Genomic DNA, 20,838 nt, shown 5'->3' with positions numbered 1-20,838 from the left:
CAGATGTATGCTGCTTAGGTAAGAGAGAGACCATCGCCTACTTTGTTTTTCATAATGGGAATGGTACTAGGGCCAGTGGGCTGTTTTCGTTTTCTGGAGTTTTATTTGATCATTCTATTTTAAAATTTTCTGGAAAAAAAAAATGATACCCTGAAAACCTGAGCCCATAAGCATTTAAATTGTATTTGACCTTGAATTGATTTAAGTATCTCTAGAATTTCTTATTGTTTCTAATTTTTTGAGGTTTTCCTTACCCTGGTTTAAAATTGCCACATCATATCTCTTTTCGAAGCCAGCAATTACTGTTGAAAAGGAAGAATCACAACTGCAAAAGCATTACCTGAGAGGGCTAAGGGTATGTTATAGCACATTGTAGCACCATAAAAAACTGAAATACACATCAATGCAGAAGAGATGGCTATCATGCATATATTAAATTGCCGTGTTTGCATTCTTAGGACTTTATTAATTGCTCAGAAATAATCCCATATGGACAAAAAGTAAACTTTCATTTGTTTAACAAAGTTTAAAGACATATGTTGAATACATTTTAATTAACAGTGACTAGAAAGGGGCTTTAATGGATGATATGAAAGTTTCAAGAGAATACACAAGAAGTAATTTCCCACTTACTGTTAAAGAGTGAAGTCTCCTTTTGAAGAATGTTCTCTGCTTCATAAAATACGTCTTTGTCTTTTTCTTTGAGAAAATGAAAAGTGTATAATTTTTAGCATGAAAGAAAAATACCTAAGCCAAATCAGTTTTAGGAGATAAATTTTACGTGTCCCCACTTGTACACCCAGTGCTTCAGTAAACTCTTCTTAATTATATTTATTCAGAAATTATCCAGCTATGGCAGAGTATTGTAGATTCATACAATATAATGGTGCTACAAAAACAAATTTAACGCCACTAGCCTAAATGGCTTCCTGCTTTAGAACATAATCCAAGCAGTAGATTCCAGATAACTTGATTTATTTTAAAGTTTATGCCATTAAAAATGACAGTTTCTGCTTTAATGAGGTGTATATCAACTGTCTGTTGCTTTTAATGGAAACCTTTGCATATCAATGATATTTCATAAACATATTTGTCTTTTTGTTTTTATTAATTAGCTTTCTAATGCCCTCCCCAAGGAAGTAAGCCTTCAGCAGTAAAGCTGCCTACTTGAAACATCCTTGTTTAATGGGGTTCAGTGGGCACCAAGCACGTATGTAGGACACTTTGATATTTGTTGGGCCAGGTAGAAGTGAGAGATTAGCCTTCTGAGAACTGCAAATTTATAATTAACTACAAAGAAGTACTTTATGTTGCCCATTTATAACAGTTATTTAAATAATTGTATTCATTGGTCTTTATACAATGTACAAGCCAATTAGAAATAGGGATACTATCAACCAATCAGATTTCAGAACAAATGGATAGCATCCCTACTCAGTTGCCTCTATAATTGATTGCATTGCTCACTGCTTTCCCTTTAGTTGCCTAAATCTATAGTCTGGGAATACCTGTGGGCTCAAAATATTCCCATTTTTACTCAGCACCTGCCGTTGAGTATTAGCACCCAAGGGTCATGATGGAAGTTCTTCTTCCTCAAGGGCTGATGGTGTGACAGCCTCCCTTTAAGAATCGACCTGGCTATCAATGTTCGTTTGGCTTCTTTATAAAGCAGCTTACAAAATGCAGGCTTCAGTGATCATTTGCACATGACTGTTTTGGTTCATTTGAGCTTTTAAAAATACTGATCAGTTTGACATTACTTGTTTCGAAAGCATTTGTTTTGGTTGCTTTTATGCTCTGTTTGGGCCCTATTCCCGAATCATTAATTCAACAAATACTCACTGAGAATACACTTTGTGGGGTGGCTGTAGCAGAAGGGAAGGATGCAAAAGTAAACACAACCTGCTTCTCCAAAGACCTTGCAGTTTATTAGGTCCACAGACATCTTTAAATAAGGGACAGATTTGACTAGAGAAGTATGAGCAAACTGCTGTGCAACTTAGAGGACCTAGGCAGCCAGTCACACCGGACTTTGAGCAGAACAGCAAAGAACAAGTAAAGCCGCCCTGAATGCCTAACATTCTGTGTTATTAAATAAACTTCATTAAAGGATCAGCTCACAAATAAAGCAAAAGGAAATGGAAACCATCTCCTATCTGAGCCTCCCATTGTTTATCTACTTCCTTCTTCACCCCTTTTAATTCAAATCAAAGCTAGCTGAGAAGTATCTCAGCTGGCCATCATTGGAATTGACTCGGATACAGGCATTTCAAGCCCCCATTTGATTGCCTCCTGACCTAACTGCTTTTTCAGCTTTGAGGGTTTTATTTTTCAGGAATACCATTGATTTATGAAATTCTCTTTTTTTAAAAAATCATTTTGCAAATCAGATTTTCTGATGAAGGCATAACCTGCAATCTGCAGTTAGCAGATGCTGTACCATTTTGAAATATGTGATCCAAGATCATCGTAAATTGATAATGAACTGTGTGTGTCAGTATTGGCAGCGGATTTCAATTTACAGTAAAATGCGAAATAAAACGTACATACATCAGTATGTAACATCTAAATACGTTTGTATTTAAGAGATATCGGAACATCGACAGCTAACAATCAGGCTTTATTGATTTTCTTTTTCTTTTTGCATGCTGTTATGAATGAGTGATTTTAAGCATTCACCTTCATGTTTCATGTCCTTTGAACAGTGGAGACTGAGGAATCTTTCTGCCTCGATTGTGTTTTAATAACAAAATTACATAATTGAAGAAATGTACTTATGGATTAATACATTCATGCTATCAAAAACATAGATAGCAAGAGATTTGGCTCATGTTTTTAAAGAAATTCATCCTCAGTTCTTAAGTGTTTTGTTTATGTCCCTCGAGGAATGAAAAGAAAAACGATTTGTTTTTACTTGTAAGGCCTTACTCAGTTGCCCAATTCCGCAGAAGAACTGGACAGTGAGGACCTCTCAGGTAAGGGCTAGTCATTAGGTAAGGCACTGCAGTGTCCAACCTGTGGGTGCTCTATCCACTTCTACAAAATGGCCATTTGGTTTGCTGAGCAATCAATGTGGATTTTGAGACTAACAAAAAAACAAATTTTTATCAATACTGTCTTCCTCCCCGGTCACCCACCCACCTGTTTTCTCTGTGGCAGCGATATTTATATTTCAGAATGGGAACAATTTAATTAATGCAAGAGAGGACAAGTTACCTTTGGGATTGTACAAAAGCCACTCTGTTCAGTGGCTTCAAATAATGTTTATGTCCTAGATATATAATGTGTGGGGAGAAATTTTGTTGCATTACAAAGCAATTTAAGGATGTTGGATTATGTGACAAGATCTTTTTTTTGAAAAAACAAGCAACTCATTGCCTGCCTGCTTCTGTGGAGGGGACTAGAATAGCCATGTTGTAGTTATCTTCAAAGTCAGGGGTGGGGAAGGGCAGGGGGAGTGGGGAGCAATTGTTTTGTCACACACCACGATGTAAACTAATTATCCACCTCAGACCTCTTTCACAGCACACTGAGCTCTTGCAAAAGTAGGTTTCATGCTTGATTCCAGGATTTAGGTGTTACTAATCCAGAATAAGAAGCATATCCTACAACGGAGGGAGGGAGGGAGATTTAAAGTGGTCAGAGCTAAACAATTATGTGAGCCTCCATGATGTTGTAGGACTTAACTGCCAATCAACTATAGCTTAAACCTTTCCATCCGTCACTTAATAAGTTAGTAAGCAAGCCCCTTCTTGTTATTGCAGTGGAGAAATTAAGTCATAGGACCGTAGACACTTACTCAAGCCTATTGGAAAGAAAGATTCCTGAGGCGCTTTTACTGAAGCTCCCTTTAATAGTTGTCTGGTGAGGTGCAGTCCTTAACTATAAGTCTGACCCCAGTGAGAGAATAAGATAGTACTAACTCAATTTTTCAAAGTGCCGTAGATTTATTGCCAACTACGTGCTTCTGACAAACCTCAGGGATATCTTCACTTCGCTGTTATGTAGCCTGTAGTTTGAGTTTAGCTGTTGGATTTATTTTTCTACAGACTGGAAGCTCCAGGAGGTCATGCTGGTTTTGTTCACTGCTGTACGCCTGTCATGTACTAAGTACCCAATTGACACTTATTGGGTGAATGAATGAATTTCCAAATTCCAATATATAGATAAATAAATAGAAAGACAGCTGGCCCATCAAGAGAGTGTTTCACTTTTGCCACTTCTTTGTGGTGTAGTTGGAGAAGCTGCAAAAACCTTTGCCTAGTTTTCTTTTAAAATAAGGGTGGATAAGTCCTTCTCACTGCTTAAAATGTGATGCTGGAAGTAAGCAATTTCTGCTTGCATTTCTGGTGATAGACAGCCTCAGTTCTGATTGACTGTAAAGAAAACAACTCTCTTAGACACAGTAGCCCTGGCAATTGGATCTTCTCAAAGATCCTAAGAAAGCTGTAGGGTGTGTTGGCCCTGATTCCTCTTTGGCACAGTAGCCAGACAAGGATCACTCAGATATGCAAAAGTCATTTTTCTCCTCTTTAGGAAAATGTGACTGAATCAGCCATCCACCCCTTCCACCAGCACCATCAATTAGGAATACTCTGGGCCTCAGCACTGCGCCATGTCAGATGGGTCCCTGCTGCAGTTCTATCAATCACCCAAGTCAGGAGCAATAAACCAACAACTGTTTGTGTTCATAATAATTCGGTTAAATTAATAATTATGTTGTCCCCTCCCCCACTCCCTCCAGGAACGCTGCAGTCATATATTGCTCGGGAGCCGTAAGTCATGTAGAACACTGATGAACTATCAGGCTGGGCCGGGCTGCCTTTGCATCTGGTTTGATGAACTAATCAAAAACTGATTAGCACCTTTGTTCAAAGGGGATGCTGATTAATCAATTACTATTGATTGTGAGCTTGGCTTCACTCAGCAGCCAAGAGACATCTGAAGGGAAAAAAAACAACCAATAAAAATTGAGCAGCTGTCATAGTGTTTAAATTTATTAAAACAAAATACATTATTTTTATGAAGCTGTCTTGAAATGGGTCACTGAAGGGGAGCATATTGATTGAGAAAGGATGAACTTCTCAAATTTCTGTAGCCTAGAGACTGAATTCAATTATAATACAAGACAAACAGGTTAACACCCGTCTTAAACAGTCCATCAATAAATTAGAGTAGGTGTTGCACATTTAATGCTAAACTGTGGTAATGAATAATATCATCATCCATTCCCTGCTGCATCAGGGTAGAAATTTCATCCTTTCCATATTATGGATAAATGTTATGTACTCAATTTCCATCCAAATAATGATGGTCTCTCTTCCTTTTGTCCCCTTTGCCCCGACCTCCCCCACACACCAGCGCTACCTTCGTTAATGACAATTTTATAAGCAACATATGGTGCTCCATTCTCACCCAGCAAAGCAAGTTGCCCAGCTGATCGTCCTCTTTAATCTGCATAAAGAAATTATGCTCGTGTGTAGTTCAGTGATTTAATTATTGGCAGGCCTGGGGAGCTTATCCAGTTCTACTTTGAACCCTTGCATTTACTTTTTGGGTGTTAACTTTATTGATGATGGATCCATAAGAGTTTTGAATTGTTTTATCAATTACATCTGCTGTTTCCTGGTGACAGCTGGTGGTGATTGCCACCCATGTGGAATAGAATAGCTTTAAGCATATTTATCCTTCTATTTTATTTTAAAACTTTTTCAAAATGTCTCCAACTGCCTCTCTCCCTTCCGCAGTGGAGGGGCCTTGGGGAACAGTTGAGCGGAGTGAGGTGGTAAATATACAGTGTGCCAGAAAATGGCCTTCCAGCACAGTTCAAGAAGTCCATCAGTCTTCTGCTTTGGAAGCAAAGGCACCGACAAGAAATTCCAGAGCTGTCATGATTCCTCAAAACATGTTTTCAGCTCTTGCCCTACAAACAAGAAAGTGATCTGGAAAACTCCTGCAACATCTCCCTCACGATCCAAAAAAAAAAAGCATGGGCCTCAGAGGGCAATTCTAAATGGCTTTGCTAACCCTCATCAGGTGTTAGTGGGAATCTAGTTGAACCAACTGCAGTCCCCTACATGGATTATACAAGAAACATGACTTCAAAATATAGCCTACATTTAGCTGGGCATGGTGACTCACACCTGTAATCCCAGCACTTTGGGAGGCTGAGGCGGGTGGATCACTTGAGGTCAGGAGTTCAGCCTGGCCAACCTGGCGAAACCCCAGCTCTACTAAAAACACAAAAATTAGCCAGGCATGGTGGCATGCACCTGTAGTCCCAGCTACTTGGGGGTGGGGCTGTTGACTCGGGAGAATTGCTTGAACAAGGAGGCAGAGGTTGCAGTAAGCCGATATGAGGCCACTGCACTCCAGCCTGGGCAACAGAGACTCCATCTCAAAAACAACAACAACAAAATCTACATTTCGATAATAGGAGCCTTAAAGGTCTTTTGATTTAGGTTATCAGTCCTGTGGATGGGGATATATGGCCTTCCAGTTACTAGGAGTGTCTTAAGTCCTGGCTAAACTTGCTTGAAATGTGTGTGAGAAACTGTCAGTAGCTGTACCATTTAGGGGGAACTCTCTCCTAACCCCCACATAAAGAGTGGCCCAGATTTGGCAAACAGGCTATTTTATTCCCTTGGTAGAGTAATGACAACAGTCATGATAATAAAATACTAAAAACCAGATGGGCTATATAGATATATTTAAGTTATGGCCCATAAATCTAAAGTGTGGCATGATATGGCTTGTATCTGTATCATACTTTGTAACTGAGAAAGCTCTTTCGCACACTTTACTTCGTTTGATCTTTATTCATTCAACAAAATTATTTGAGCTCCTTGTGCTAGGCTCTGGGCTGGGCACTCAGGGATGCAGCAGTGAACAAGACCAACAGGAGCTGGAGCTGCCGTGGCTTCCAGGAGCCAGGGCCCCTGCTCTCCTACGGCGACACGCTACTAAGGGAGACAGACTCAAAACACAAGGTAATCTTGGACAGTGACAAATGCTGTGAAACAGTAAAACCAGATAAAGTGGAAGCGAGGGCTGGGCTGGAAGAAGGTGGAGGCCGGTTTAGAAAAGTTCGCCAGGGAAGACCGTTGGGACAGGAAGACCCAGATAGATGAGAATGAGGCAGTTATAGAAGATTTTCATGAAAATCTCATGAGACTGTTAAGGAAGGGCTCTTAGTCTCCATTTATAAATGAGGAAACTGGGGCCCAAATGGTTAAACGGTTTGCTTAGGAGATGGTGAGAAGTGATGCATGGGTCTTCCTGGCTCTGGAGGAAATAGAGGAGTTTGGTTTGCAGGGGCCACCCTTCCCCCTATGAAATCCACAGCTTGCTGTGTGCTGGGGCCTTTGGTAATCCTCTTAACCCTTTTGAATTCAGTGTGTGCATCCGGGAAATGAGGGAAAAGTCAGCCCATCAGGCATACAGCAGTGTGCTGACTAACCTGGGAAGGTTTTTTTCCCAGCATCAAATCAAGCTCTTTCTCCTTAAAGAAGACCTAAACTCTGCTCTGGTACCTCAGTGCTATTGTCCCACTGATTCCCCTAAATTATGGGATCACTTAGGGTGACCCTAAGTGCCATGGGAAAGTGATGGCTGGAAAAGGTTAAACCATGTCAATTCCCTTTTAAAATTCAGTTTCATACAAGGCAGTAGACTGAAGAAATCACATTGGGTCCATGCCAGCTCACCCGCGACTTCCCCACGGTGTGTTTGAACTGCATCCTGCTGGTGATCTTCCCCATAATCCAACATGCTCTGTTTCCACCATGGGAAGGGAGGAGACCATCCAATGGGAACTTTTCCTCCAAAGTTAAAAAGGTGGCAGGCCACGGTGCAAAGTGCGAATTCTAGTTCTACAGGTTGGACACTGCTTTGGGGTGACTTCACCATATTCATTAATCCATCCTCCTCACACCCCCAAATGCCTGAGGTCCACTGAAGCATCTTTCTCCAGAAAGAGATTCTAGTGGGAAATGTATGTTTGGAAATACTTGACAATTGTCCTCTTTATCAGGCGTATATTCCTTTAAGGGAAACTCTGGTGTCATCCTCAGTGCCTTCCTGTTGCTTAAAGTGGAAAAGACGATCACATTTCTAAATCTGTGCTATCGTGAGATGAACAGAGTGGACTCAAGCATGACTTTTGGTGTCTCTGGTGATGCTAAATGCCTTGGGAGAAATCTTGCATCCTGTTGGATCAAGTCATTTCCCCTCACGGTTAAATTAACTAAATCAAGGAATTTGAGAGGGGAAAAAAATCAACAAGAAAAAACCCAAAACACTTGTTTTCATATTTAGCTGACAATAGTATTTAATATCCTGATACTCAAATGGTACACCTGAATTGCAACTTGAATCAGACGGCCTTCAGCTGCCAGGCCCACAGCCTTGACCTTCATAAAGGACAGCTAGGCCATTAGTTACACAGTTTGTCAATTCTGTATAAATGAAAAGAAAGAACTTGGTGACTTCAACTCAATAAGTGTTTATTGGGCATCTTACCATGTGTGGGTAATGCTGAGTATGCAGTACCATGCTTACCCCTAACCAGCTGGTAATTATTTGCCTTGGGTCAATGATAAGAACTGGAAAAGCCCTCCTTAGGCTCTAATACAGGAGATTTGAATTTGGCAAACACTGAGTCCCTATGATATGCCAAGCCCTGAGCCAGACAGGCACTTCCATTTTCAGGAAAACAGTGGCCATTCAAAGTGACCCTGTGAAGTACGTAATTGTACTCAATGGCTCAGAGTGCCTCATTGACCTGCCTGAAGTCACAGAGAAAAGTAACGAATCTCAAGTTCTGTCCCAAAAATGACAGCAAGTCCAGTGCTCTTTCCAGTGGGCCATGCAGGAGATGAGCTCCTAGCTCGATCCTTGTTCAGGCCTGTTTCTGGAAAGCAATGTAGCCAGTGATAGTCTTAGAGAGCCCTGAGTCCTGATCACTGAGTAGTGACAAGGTACAGCCAAAGTCTGTGTGCAGTACTTCTAATTTAAATGAACACATACTGAGCTCTGGGTGGCACAATGAGGATGATCACTGCAGTTTTCCTTTAAGTAGCTTAACATAGCTCCTTCGAAACGTTAGTATAGATGCAGTTACATTGCTAGAATTGAATGCAGCTGACGTGTAGTATTAGATGCCTGGGATGCTATATGGGCGTCTTCATGATTTTCTTGCTTTACGTTTATTCCTTCTTGTCCACTTTCTAAGAAGACAGAAAAGAAAGGTTATGCTGCATAAAGGCTAGTGTGCTCCAATATATATTAACATCTTAATGGGAAAGCTGTGCATGTACTGTATACATTTACTACTCTCTGACAAGAGGGAATTAAATGTCAGAAGGATTTGTAGCATCTATAATTGAATTGGTGCTGAGAAAAGCAAATCTTAAAGAAGAATAACATATTAGGATTAGCAAATAATGTGGCATTTTGTCAGCGCATGCCATTCAGTTTGTTCCCCTTCAGTAATAAAGTTGTGCTTTTTAAAATGCACACTTATTTTTGTTGCCATGGACGGGAGCTACAATAGATGATGAGAATGGGTAGCTACATTTTTCAGATGGTGCCAGGTTTTCTTGAGTGTAATTTTTTTTTAGGTCAGATTATGGTTTTGCTTCAGATTTGGGAAATCCATTACCAGGCTTTTTCTTTCTTCCTAGCAAGAAGTAACAAATGACATCATAGTCAGTAAGCTCTCTCTGAGATAGTCTAATCCCTACAACCCTAGGAAGCTGGAGGCAGCATTTCCATTACAAACACCGGTTCTGAGAGTTTTTAATTAAACTGACTTGCCCAGCAAGATCCCCGCCCAGGAAAGAAACTAAAACTGAGCCTCGTAACAGAACTGTTGCAAAACGTCAGCAACAATTCTTTTCCTCCAGTCATCCACGGATGGGGGAAGCACAGAACGCTGAGCATCTGAACTGTCCCTAAATAGAAGTAGGAAGACTAATATTAGAACCTCCCCATGGCTTAAATGTTAAAGATGAGAGATAAGGTAGTTTATGACCTATGAAAAGAGTTAAAGTGTGCGTTTAAGCACCATGTTGCTAAATGTGCCTTACAGTCTGAGCCAGGGATGTTTGAGATGTGAGGGTGACCCAGTGCAGTGTGGCTGTCATGCCTCATGCTGCATACTTTATTGTGGATGACTGTGTCACCCTTCACTCCTCCTCAGAAAGCTTGGTGTCCTTTTGGCAAAAAGACTGACCTTGGACTCTATAGCCGAGGGCTTCAGGGTGGACAGGCAGCAGTTGCAGTGAAGGTTCCGCTCAGTGAGTCCTTCTGCCAAAGTCCCTATTTGCCAGGAGCTTGTCTAGAATGTACTAGCCACTCTCCAGTTATCCATGGATCCCTGCTTTGGCAGCAGAGCCTTCTAGGCTTATCACAGATCCATGATTATGGCATTTGCATGGCGGTTTATGCTACACATCTCATGCCAGGTGGTAAAGTAGCCATAGAAACCAGGATCTCTTGCAAAGCCCTGTTTAATACAGGCAGCATGGCTGCCAGAGTGCTGCATTTAAGACCACTCTGGCAAGGAGGTTGAGGAGTGAAAGCAAGTAGAGAAAGAAAAGTCTCCTAGAAGGAGGGGGAAGGAGACTGAAGTTTCACCAGCAGTCACCTTTCTTGTCAGGCCCTAGGGAACTACCGCCTTTAGAACTTCCCCCTTCATATTGCCCATGAGTGGATCGGGCCAGGTCAACTGGCCCAAGGTAAAGAAATCTGAGCAGTTTGGGGCGTCACTCTTGGGAGTTTCTTTGAAATTTTTCTGTCCCACAATTTCTAAGATGCTAAAGCGAGCCCAGGGTTGTTGAAGCTGTGACCCAAGCAGTAGTGGCCAACTTAACATTCTGCAAGCAGCTTGTAAACTCTCACCTGGAGCCAAGTTGTTTCAGCTTTTTGCCAAAAGAAAAGCTAACTCACGAATATTAAACAGCTCATGATTTATCTGTCACACTTAGAGCCATGGAAGTGACTGCAGGATGGGACAGGACAGGCAGGGAGGGTTGTATCACAACTGTGAGCTGTCAGGAACACCTCTCTGTAACTGCCGCCTGTCCACCCTGAAGCCCCCGGCCGGCTACACAGAGTCCAAGGTCAGTCTCTTTGCCAAAAGGACACCAAGCTTTCTACCTCTGAGGAGTGAAGGGTGACAGAGTGATACACAATAACGTTTACAGGGTTCATCTGCAAGTCAATTGTTCAACGACTAGGCCTAATTCACCTGAGGTCACATGTGAAATGATTTGGATGAGATTCTTAACTCCAGTTGAACTGTGTTATGTAATCATGCTTGGTTCTTTGAGGCTGGAATGACCTTTATGCTGTAACCATTCACCAAGCAAAAATATGGCTTTACTTTTCAGGATGATGAGGCAGAACTTAGGCCCAGAAACACCTGTTACTAGTAAGAGGAACACTGGTAGCCTCTTAGGGAACAAGAAAACGTGACTTTCTAAACCGAAGTGATATCCATATGCCTGAGCATCAGGTGTGTTTAAAAGTGCTTTCCACTCCCACATTTATTTTTCAATTGACAAGCTGGGGACAGCTGTAGAATCTGCCTCTGGTTTCCTTGCCCACCCGATTCAGAAAATGAGCCGGGAATCTGAAGAGGATGTCCCCAGGAAAGCCAGCACTTCGTGGGACCTGAATGACGGGTTCTGCACCCTACAGGACCAGGATCTGTGGCTCATGGGGAAACCCATAGCTTTCCCACTTAGAAGTCATTTATCATGGAATTGGTCAGAGTCCTTGCCTTGGGAATGGAAGGAAAGGTCAAGCAGCTGACAGACTTTGTCAGAGCCATGCTTCTCTTAGTGCTCAGTATTTCCTTCCATTTCTGGTTTTCGTGCGACTCCAGTAGCCCAGTGCCCTCCTGGGCGGCATCTTGCAGGGCTGCTTCATGTCATGAGTGCGGCACAGCCCGCGGGTGCAGGCAGCTCACCCCGGCCCTGCTGCCTGGAGCCAATCCATAGCATTATGAACACTCACCCACCCTCCCCACACGTGGAAATGAAAGAACGGACTGAGATGACTCCAGAAACAGCTCTGCTTTTCATAGGGAAGGCCAAGACAGAGGCACTCAGTGAACAGGCACAACTCTATTAACACCTCCCATGTAAACCCAGGAGGTGGGAGTGGGGGTGGGAAGAGGCGTGAGGCGCTCGTAACTGGCAGTGTTCCCTGTAAATTAAACATCAGTTACCTTCTGTGTCCATCTGCAGTAATTGAAGGCAGGAGAAATGTCTTGGTGATTAACTGGTGGTAGTAAACTTTCTGATCAAAGTGAGTATCAGAAGATAGCTGGAGAGATTACCCTTATAAATAAGTATCTGTAAAATATGCATGTCCTTGAGGGTGGGGAAGGTAACTAGAAGATCTAAGGTTCTAGTTTAATTTGGGCAAAGTGCAGGGAAAAATAGCAACACTGAGCATATTTAGCTCAAAGTTCATGGAGGGCAAAGGTCAAGTAAGGAGTTTTGGATCAAGAAATTAATCTCACAGATACACACCTTGTGAGATCTTTTTGTTTGGGGGAGGTTTTTGTTTTTCTTTGTCACAGAGCCCCTCTGTCTCTGTCTCTCCCCTCCCCCCTCCTCCCTCAGGCTTCCAGAATATCCCTTTGTCTAGGCATGGAGAGGAGGTGGTTTATTAAGAGTGGACAAGAGAATGCCTTCCCCTAAATGGGTTAGAACTGTCCTGGACAGCTTCTCGAAGCTTCTCTCCGTTCTCAGTCTTCCTAGAACCTCTCTTCACCTCTTGCCTCTTATGCCTAACTTTCCCCTGTCCTCAATGTCTAGTCTCACTTCAATTTTAAGACATACAGAGTTCGTCGAAAGACATAAATTTTAATAGGTCTGAGGCTCATGGCCATTGGAAATGAGTTAATTCTCATTCTCACAAAATTCCCTGTTTTGACAGCTCCCTAAGGAAAACACAACTTGCTGGCTTTTCTGTTACTCTTTTGCATGTGTGCAGTTGGAGTGAACATCTCCAGTGTGTCAAGCGCCCTCCTCCAGCAGACACCCCGTGTCCAGCAGCACCCTACGGGGAATGCTCCCCTTCAACGAGCTCTGTCGTTTCTAAAAAGGAAAAAAAAGAAAAAAGAAAAAAAAAAAAAAGAAAAAAAACCAACTTCCCTTGGCTGAGTTCTGCCTTGTTGAAATGACTTTCAAGACAATGGGGGCTGTAGCATCTGCGGTCGGCAACACTTTTGGCTGAGGAGGGAGATTCCTCTCCACCACGTTTCAAGTTGAGCTTATTAGACACGTTGCTGGAGGGGCTCGCTCAGCTCGGAGCGGGCTAATTGGCTGCAGTGCACTCTGCCTCCAACCCAGCTCCCTTCTCCAATTAAACTCCCATCATCCTGTTGTCCTAGGCGACCTGCTGCTGCCTCTGATTTGGCATTTCTGTTTGGGTTTGGGTTTTGGTTTTTCTGTAGTCCTTTCAAAGATAACTTAATGAAACACTTTAAATACTCCATTTTAAAATTTAAACTCTTTTAATTAAAGCACTTTTCATGGAACCCTCAGTCACGAGTTATTTCCCCACATCCTTCAGTACTTAATCTCAGAGCAGAATTGGAAATATCGATAGAAAGTGTAAATCATGCCCTCCTGCCGAAAGCGTTGTATCAGGTTTCGGCTCAAAAGAGCACCATTACCTTTAGCTGTCACGGATCTGTACACTTGATCGATAAACTTCAAATATTATTAGAGGTGGAGGCTTCAGAGATTTGCTCTGTTCTTTGGAGAGAGACAGAGATAAATCTTTCTTAAAAATTGACTTGAATTTGCACTCTCAGTCTTCCTGGTGAAATGCATTTCTCTTAGGCGTCCAGCAACTGCAAGGGGGACAGATTTATAGGCCATGCGCTTCTTGTACTGAAAGATTCAAATGGTAAATCCTTCACATATGACTTCACAAATCATGTAAAGTTAAAAGATTTTTACCGTTTCTGTTGCTGCTGTGCTTAAATTGTAAGGTACAGCTAGTAAATCATTTTAATGGAGGTGTCGTACTTGACTCAATAAAAAAAAAGACAATGGTTTAGCTTCCACTCCAAAATGTTAATGTATTAATCAACAGGAGAATAATTGTTTTTTACTGCATTATAAATCTCGGATGCCATTAGGATTTCAGCAAGGGGTGATGTAGCCACATTCCTAAATTAAAATTGTTTACACTGCCATACATCCGTTCTGCATCGCCATAGCTCATTCTGGGTTCATTTTGGAGTTGTTCCCCAGCCCAACATGTCGTTCCTCTGTCGGAAGAAGACATCCTGAGGGAGTGATGCTTATAAAAGAAAATTAATTGCATTGCAAGGTGTTAAATAAATAAAATAAAAACCGTCGGTGGCAATGGACAATTATTCCTTGCTGTCTCTTTTGAAATAGGTTTTTAGGTTTTAAATTGAGGCTTACTCCCTCGTACATCCTAAATGTAGCAAGCCTGTCACTTGTCTTTAGTCTTATAATCCTTGTTTTATCTCTAGGCAGCTGTGGCTTTTGAGCACCTTACTCTTCCTATGCATATCCCTGATCTATCAGGGAATAAAAGTCATTGGGTATCTATAGAAAGATGCTTTATCTTCCTGTTGCCTAAAGGTGTCATTCAGAGCACCCTCAAATAGTCAGGTCAGCCTCCTTAATTAGGCTCTGCAACTGGATACAGATCGAGTGAACGCCAAGACTAGTTCAGGGCCGGATAGACTATTTCTTCCTTCCCTGCCTCCCTAAGCTTGTTCCACATGCATTAACCCTCCTATGCTGCTTATCATGAAATTGCCTTGTGGGGAGAACAGATCAATTCAGCACTGGACAGGTCAGCCTGTTCCCTCAGTGTAACTTCAGTGTAACTTGATCCATCTCGCTTGTTCTCTCTGACTCCTCCATTAAAAAGAAGGTGACCCTCTGACCCTGGAGACAGTGTCGCCAGGGCTTCTGGTGCCTTGTAATAAACTCTACATCCCTATTCCTCTTCTGATTTCAACAGATTCCCGAGCAGGTGAAGAAGGCTCGATCAGGGCAGTGGATCATGCCGTGATCGGTGGCGTCGTGGCGGTGGTGGTGTTCGCCATGCTGTGCTTGCTCATCATTCTGGGGCGCTATTTTGCCAGACATAAAGGTAAGCAAGGCTTCAGCAGGCAGGAGCAGCGTGTCCCCACAGCTTCTGCCTTTGGGGACTTTACGCGGTTGTCCTTGATAGACAATTTGATATATGTGGCCACACGGCCTATCTGATTCCTGAAACTGGAAGAGAGAAAAAAAACAGAAATCTTAGCAGCCGCTGATTAGGACTCTGGGAGTTGATGAGTAGCACTCCTTGATTCGGATTTTCTCTAAATATAAAGCTCTGTAGAGTTGTTATTCTGCCATCCATAATTGGGGATAGATGAAAAATGATAGAGGCTGGTGTGCAAGAAGTGGCAAGAACCCCCAAAGGATAAACATGGAAAAACCACATCCACAACCTGTTTTCTGGGAGGCAGAGGATTTCCCCCTGTCCCCTGTCCCCAGACTCTGTGTAAGCTGGTCACAATGGCTCTGCCTTAGTTTGATGTGCCCAGGTTAAAGACAATTTTTTTGCCTTAAAAGCCGCATAAATATGTATTTTTAAAATTATCAGTGCAATTGATTTAAATTGCCATTAATCATCACACTTATCAACTGTGCAGTCTGGATGGGCAATCATCTTTTCCAATGCCCCTCCTCTCTGCCCCATGCTGCTCTGATCCTCTTCTCCCCTCTTGGTAATTTATTCTTCCTTTTCTTTGTCCGCCCCTGTCTCTCTCCGTTATTTTTCTCAAGCACTGTGCAATGAGCTTACAGGGTTTTCTAGGTGCTTGCATACTGCTTGACTGTTGAACTTGGGTTTGCGGGAAGGTCCCTTGAGCACAGCAGTGGAGGTCTAAGGTACATAAGCACCTTTAGGATACAGAGTGCCTGTCTCAAGCATAAAACAGTTTAGGACGATCAGAGCTGTCCATACTTCGCCCTCTGCCCGCACTCAGGAGGCAGTCTGTTTGGCCAAGAACTCCCAGCCTCTCGGTGGTAAGCTTGATAGAGACAGGAGGTAAGGCCAGAGAGCAGGGCAGCGTCTGAGCAGCAGCTGTGAAGGACCAGGGGAGGGGAATACGTGTGTCACTCTACAGCAAGAAAAAAGGATACCGAGAAGCATTTGACCACTTGTTTTCTCAGATTTGTCACTTTGAAAACCTGAAAATATAGCAAATGTCTCAATCTTTTTAAATAGAAGACTCTTCAGGAATACAGTATGTAACGGGAGGAAGAGTATTTGATTATGGCAGGCAGTTTAAGTTCTACCTATATAGCATACTGAGGTGCAGTCTTTGTCGTTCTCCATGTAAACTGTTGGGATTTGGTGATAAGAGTGTCCCCAACTTTGTAAAGTCTGTCTATTGTCATTATAAAGTGGCTGTGCCAATTAGCAAATCCATGAATCCGGGTCCAGGCTAGAGTTACATGATGAGAGAGACTCCCTTGCTCATTAAGACAGATCCGAAACCTTGATCCCAGCCATTATAATGTCAAATTCTTTCTCAATCTGGAACCTCACTCTGAAATGGAAGACATAGAAAAATCAAACATACTTGTGCAAGTTCAAGCACATTCTCACCTATGGGTAGGCAATCACGATTCATATAGACAGGGGACTGTGGTTCAAATAAATGAGTTGAGATGACAACAGAAGCATCATCAGGGCCCTAATTCATTTATTGGCTAATTGCTCTTCCTTGCTTTGGTCTTTAACCATGTACGTGCACGTATCTGGTCATTTGGTCATTGGTGTTTACTGTTTATACATTAGTCAGCAGCTCTCCAGCTTTCTGCATTTTTAGCTCCCACTCACGTCTTCTTCTGCTGACATCCTCTGGTCATAATCACTGCTCTAATGTCTCATTTGCTGAATTATATCGCAGCGGTTCAGTTGGAGTGGTGCCTTTGGAACCCCCGGATCCCCATTTGTCTCACCCACCCCGCTCTCTTCTTCCAATTGTTCTTTCCCCTCTGCTGCCTGCACACCACTTCGGCTGATGATGGCCATAAAGCAAGTTGCCATCTCTGTACCACTTTACACAGAGGCCATCAGACAGTCACGGTGCTTTACCCCTTCATCTTTCAGGTACATACTTCACTCATGAAGCCAAAGGAGCCGATGACGCAGCAGACGCAGACACAGCTATAATCAATGCAGAAGGAGGACAGAACAACTCCGAAGAAAAGAAAGAGTACTTCATCTAGATCAGCCTTTTTGTTTCAATGAGGTGTCCAACTGGCCCTATTTAGATGATAAAGAGACAGTGATATTGGAACTTGCGAGAAATTCGTGTGTTTTTTCATGAATGGGTGGAAAGGTGTGAGACTGGGAAGGCTTGGGATTTGCTGTGTAAAAAAAAATGTTCTTTGGAAAGTACATTCTGCTGTTTGACACCTCTTTTTTTGTTTGTTTGTTTGTTTGTTTGTTTGTTTAATTTTTATTTCTTCCTACCAAGTCAAACTTGGATACTTGGATTTAGTTTCAGTAGATTGCAGAAAATTCTGTGCCTTGTTTTTTGTTTGTTGCGTTCCTTCCTTTTTTTCCCCCTTTGTGCACATTTATTTCCTTCCCTCTCCCCCCAATTTTGGATTTTTTCCAAAATCTCCCATTTTGGAATTTGCCTGCTGGGATTCCTTAGACTCTTTTCATTCCCTCTTCTGTTCTTGTTTTTACTTTCTTTTGTTTATTTTTGTGGTAACTGCTTTCTGTTCCAAATTCAGTTTCATAAAAGGAGAACCAGCACAGCTTAGATTTCATAGTTCAGAATTTAGTGTATCCATAATGCATTCTTCTCTGTTGTCGTAAAGATTTGGGTGAACAAACAATGAAAACTCTTTGCTGCTGCCCATGTTTCAAATACTTAGAGCAGTGAAGACTAGAAAATTAGACTGTGATTCAGAAAATGTTCTGTTTGCTGTGGAACTACATTACTGTACAGGGTTATCTGCAAGTGAGGTGTGTCACAATGAGATTGAATTTCACTGTCTTTAATTCTGTATCTGTAGACGGCTCAGTATAGATATCCCACGCTGTCCAGAAAGGTTTGGGGCAGAAAGGATTCCTCCTTTTTCCATGCCCTAAACAGACCTGACAGGTGAGGTCTGTTCGTTTTATATAAGTGGACAAATTTGAGTTGCCACAGGAGGGGAAGTAGGGAGGGGGGAAATATAGTTCTGCTCTGGTTGTTTCTGTTCCAAATGATTCCATCCACCTTTCCCAATCGGCCTTACTTCTCACTAATTTGTAGGAAAAAGCAAGTCCATGTGTTGTGCGAATGACTGAATGGGACAGGGTTTTTTTTTTCCTTTGTGCTTAGTTAGGAAGGCAGTAGGATGTGGCCTGCGTGTACTGTATATTACAGATATTTGTCATGCTGGGATTTCCAACTCGAATCTGTGTGAAACTTTCATTCCTTCAGATTTGGCTTGACAAAGGCAGGAGGTACAAAAGAAGGGCCGGTATTGTTCTCACACTGGTCTGCTGTCGCTCTCAGTTCTCGATAGGTCAGAGCAGAGGTGGAAAAACAGCATGTACGGATTTTCAGTTACTTAATCAAAACTCAAATGTGAGTGTTTTTATCTTTTTACCTTTCATACACTAGCCTTGGCCTCTTTCCTCAGCCTTAAGAACCATCTGCCAAAAATTCCCGATCCTCGCATGATGTGGCAGCCATAGTGCGCAGCTGCTCAAATCAGTGACCTTGAACATATCTTAGATGGGGAGCCTCGGGAAGAGGTAGAGGAGTCATGTTACCATTTACATGTTTTAAAGAAAGAAGTGTGGGGATTTTCACTGAAACGTCTAGGAAATCTAGAAGTAGTCCTGAAGGACGGAAACTAAACTCTTACCATATGTTTGGTAAGGCTCCAGACTCCAGATAACAGTCCCTATGGAAAGATGGCATCAAAACAGATAGATCTATATATATATATAAATATCTATTCTATTACATTTTCAGTGAGTAATTTTGGATTTTGCAAGGTGCATTTTTACTATTGTTACATTATGTGGAAAACTTATGCTGATTTATTTAAGGGGGAAAAAGTGTCAACTCTTTGTTATTTGAAAACATGTTTATTTTTCTTGTCTTTATTTTAACCTTTGATAGAACCATTGCAATATGGGGGCCTTTTGGGAACGGACTGGTATGTAAAAGAAAATCCATTATCGAGCAGCATTTTATTTATCCCTCTCCTATCCCTAGGTACTTAACCAAGACAAAAAGCCACAATGAACATCCCTTTTTCAATGAATTTTATCATCTGAAGCTCTATTCCGAGCCCTTAGCACCCATTCTGACCATAGTATAATCATATCAAAGGGTGAGAATCATTTAGCATGTTGTTGAAAAGCTTTTTTCAGTTGTTCTTTTTAGAAAAAAAACAAAAACAAAAACAAACAAAAAAAAATCACACCATTGCCCACAGAATTGGCATCTCATTTTTGGGACCTCCCATCTTTCTGTTTTGAAAAGTGTACAGTAGTGCAGTGTTCCTGATGTAACTTTATGGCTTACAATGTTGACATGTCTCAGGTTCCTGTGTTTCGATTGGTGTTTTCCGTCTCAGGTAGATTGCAAAGTGTAGGCCCCACACATTGGAAAAAAATAATAATAAAACAAAGCAAAAACAGGAAATTATGGATTTTAGTTGTATATTGGTTTATGTATTTTTTCTTAAGTATACAGTGCACTGTTTGAAATGTATTGTTGAGTATTACTTTGTACAGGTTGATCACTTTTTTTAGAGTGAAGAAAGAACAAACTTGTTTTTTGTGTTTTTTAAAGGAATATAAAATAATGAAGGATGTATAATTGATGCCAAATAAGCTTGTTCTTTAGTCACACCGACGTCTTATTTTTCCCTTTAGGCCAGTTCTGTTTTTAAGGTGTACATGGACAATGTTACAGTGTAAGAAACTCCATATCCATATGTTCCCATTCGCATTTTGTATTGGTTCATGTATACCATTTTTACAAAAAAAAAAAGAAAAAAAAGAAGTACTATAAAATATCTGTCTTCTTAATAAAAAAAATTAATGTTACAAAGTGATCCTTTAATCTCTTTATGGACTTCTTATGGACGCCGAGTGAGAGAAGAGATGGGCCTCTGGTCCCAGCTTCCTCCTTAGGACCGTGTGCGGGGCCAGGAGCGCTGGCAGTAGATGCTAGGACATGCTGCCAGCTGGGTTGCTGGGGGCCGCACTCTCTCTCCTTCTCTGCTCATCCTTCCTGTCCTTGTTCTCTTCCCCACTCAGTGGACAGGTGAGCCGGGTGCCGTGCCGTGGCTGAGTCTGGGCTCCCACGTGGACTCAGCGATTTGTGCAGGTGTGCGAGCTGTGGTGGCGGGCCCGCCGGAACAGGCCGCTCCCGTGGATGTGTCTCCCGCACTCATCCCCTCTCTCACCGCCCCCCACCCTCACCAACTTCCCTGTGTTGGCTGCTCCACCTGTCTCTTACTTCGGGAGTTTGTGTCTTAACAATTCATTCTGCCTTCTTCATTTAAAGTTCTCTCTCCTTTCACAAAAGAAGACGTGAGCTGTGGAGGACTGGCTTGGCTGCCTGCAGAAGATTGTTCTCACTTGCTGTTTAGGTTGCTGAGACTTCCAGGCCTGGGTAGACAGTAGGATTTGCTCTGTTGTCATCGTCCTTGCCTTGCAGGCTGAAGTGAGCAATGACTTACACTTCATGGTGGCTGATCTTATAAATGCGCAGATAATGTCTGGCCAGGCCCAAAGTGCCCTTTT

At 42.1% G+C, this 20,838-nt stretch overlaps 1 protein-coding gene across 4 annotated transcripts in view; it reads left to right on the top strand.

Moving 5' to 3' along the window:
* The window catches only part of CADM1 (cell adhesion molecule 1), a 332,505-nt gene extending 312,364 nt beyond the window's left edge, over window positions 1-20,141 (top strand). For 3 of the 4 annotated variants that reach the window (XM_008020964.3, XM_008020959.3, XM_008020961.3), the window contains 2 exons: window positions 15,028-15,159; window positions 17,179-20,141. In XM_008020964.3, coding sequence (XP_008019155.1) covers window positions 15,028-15,159; window positions 17,179-17,297 — 251 coding nt within the window. In that variant the 3' untranslated portion in view covers window positions 17,298-20,141. Of the gene's footprint in view, window positions 1-2,921; window positions 2,976-15,027; window positions 15,160-17,178 lie in introns of all 4 variants that reach the window. The other variant, XM_008020958.3, reaches the window with a different exon arrangement.
* Window positions 20,142-20,838: the final 697 nt, after the last annotated feature.

This window comes from Chlorocebus sabaeus, chromosome 1 (assembly GCF_047675955.1).
Source record: "Chlorocebus sabaeus isolate Y175 chromosome 1, mChlSab1.0.hap1, whole genome shotgun sequence".
Taxonomy (NCBI): domain Eukaryota; kingdom Metazoa; phylum Chordata; class Mammalia; order Primates; family Cercopithecidae; genus Chlorocebus; species Chlorocebus sabaeus.
The sequence above is the reverse complement of the archived record's forward strand: the minus strand, read 5'-3'. Positions and strand labels throughout refer to the sequence as shown.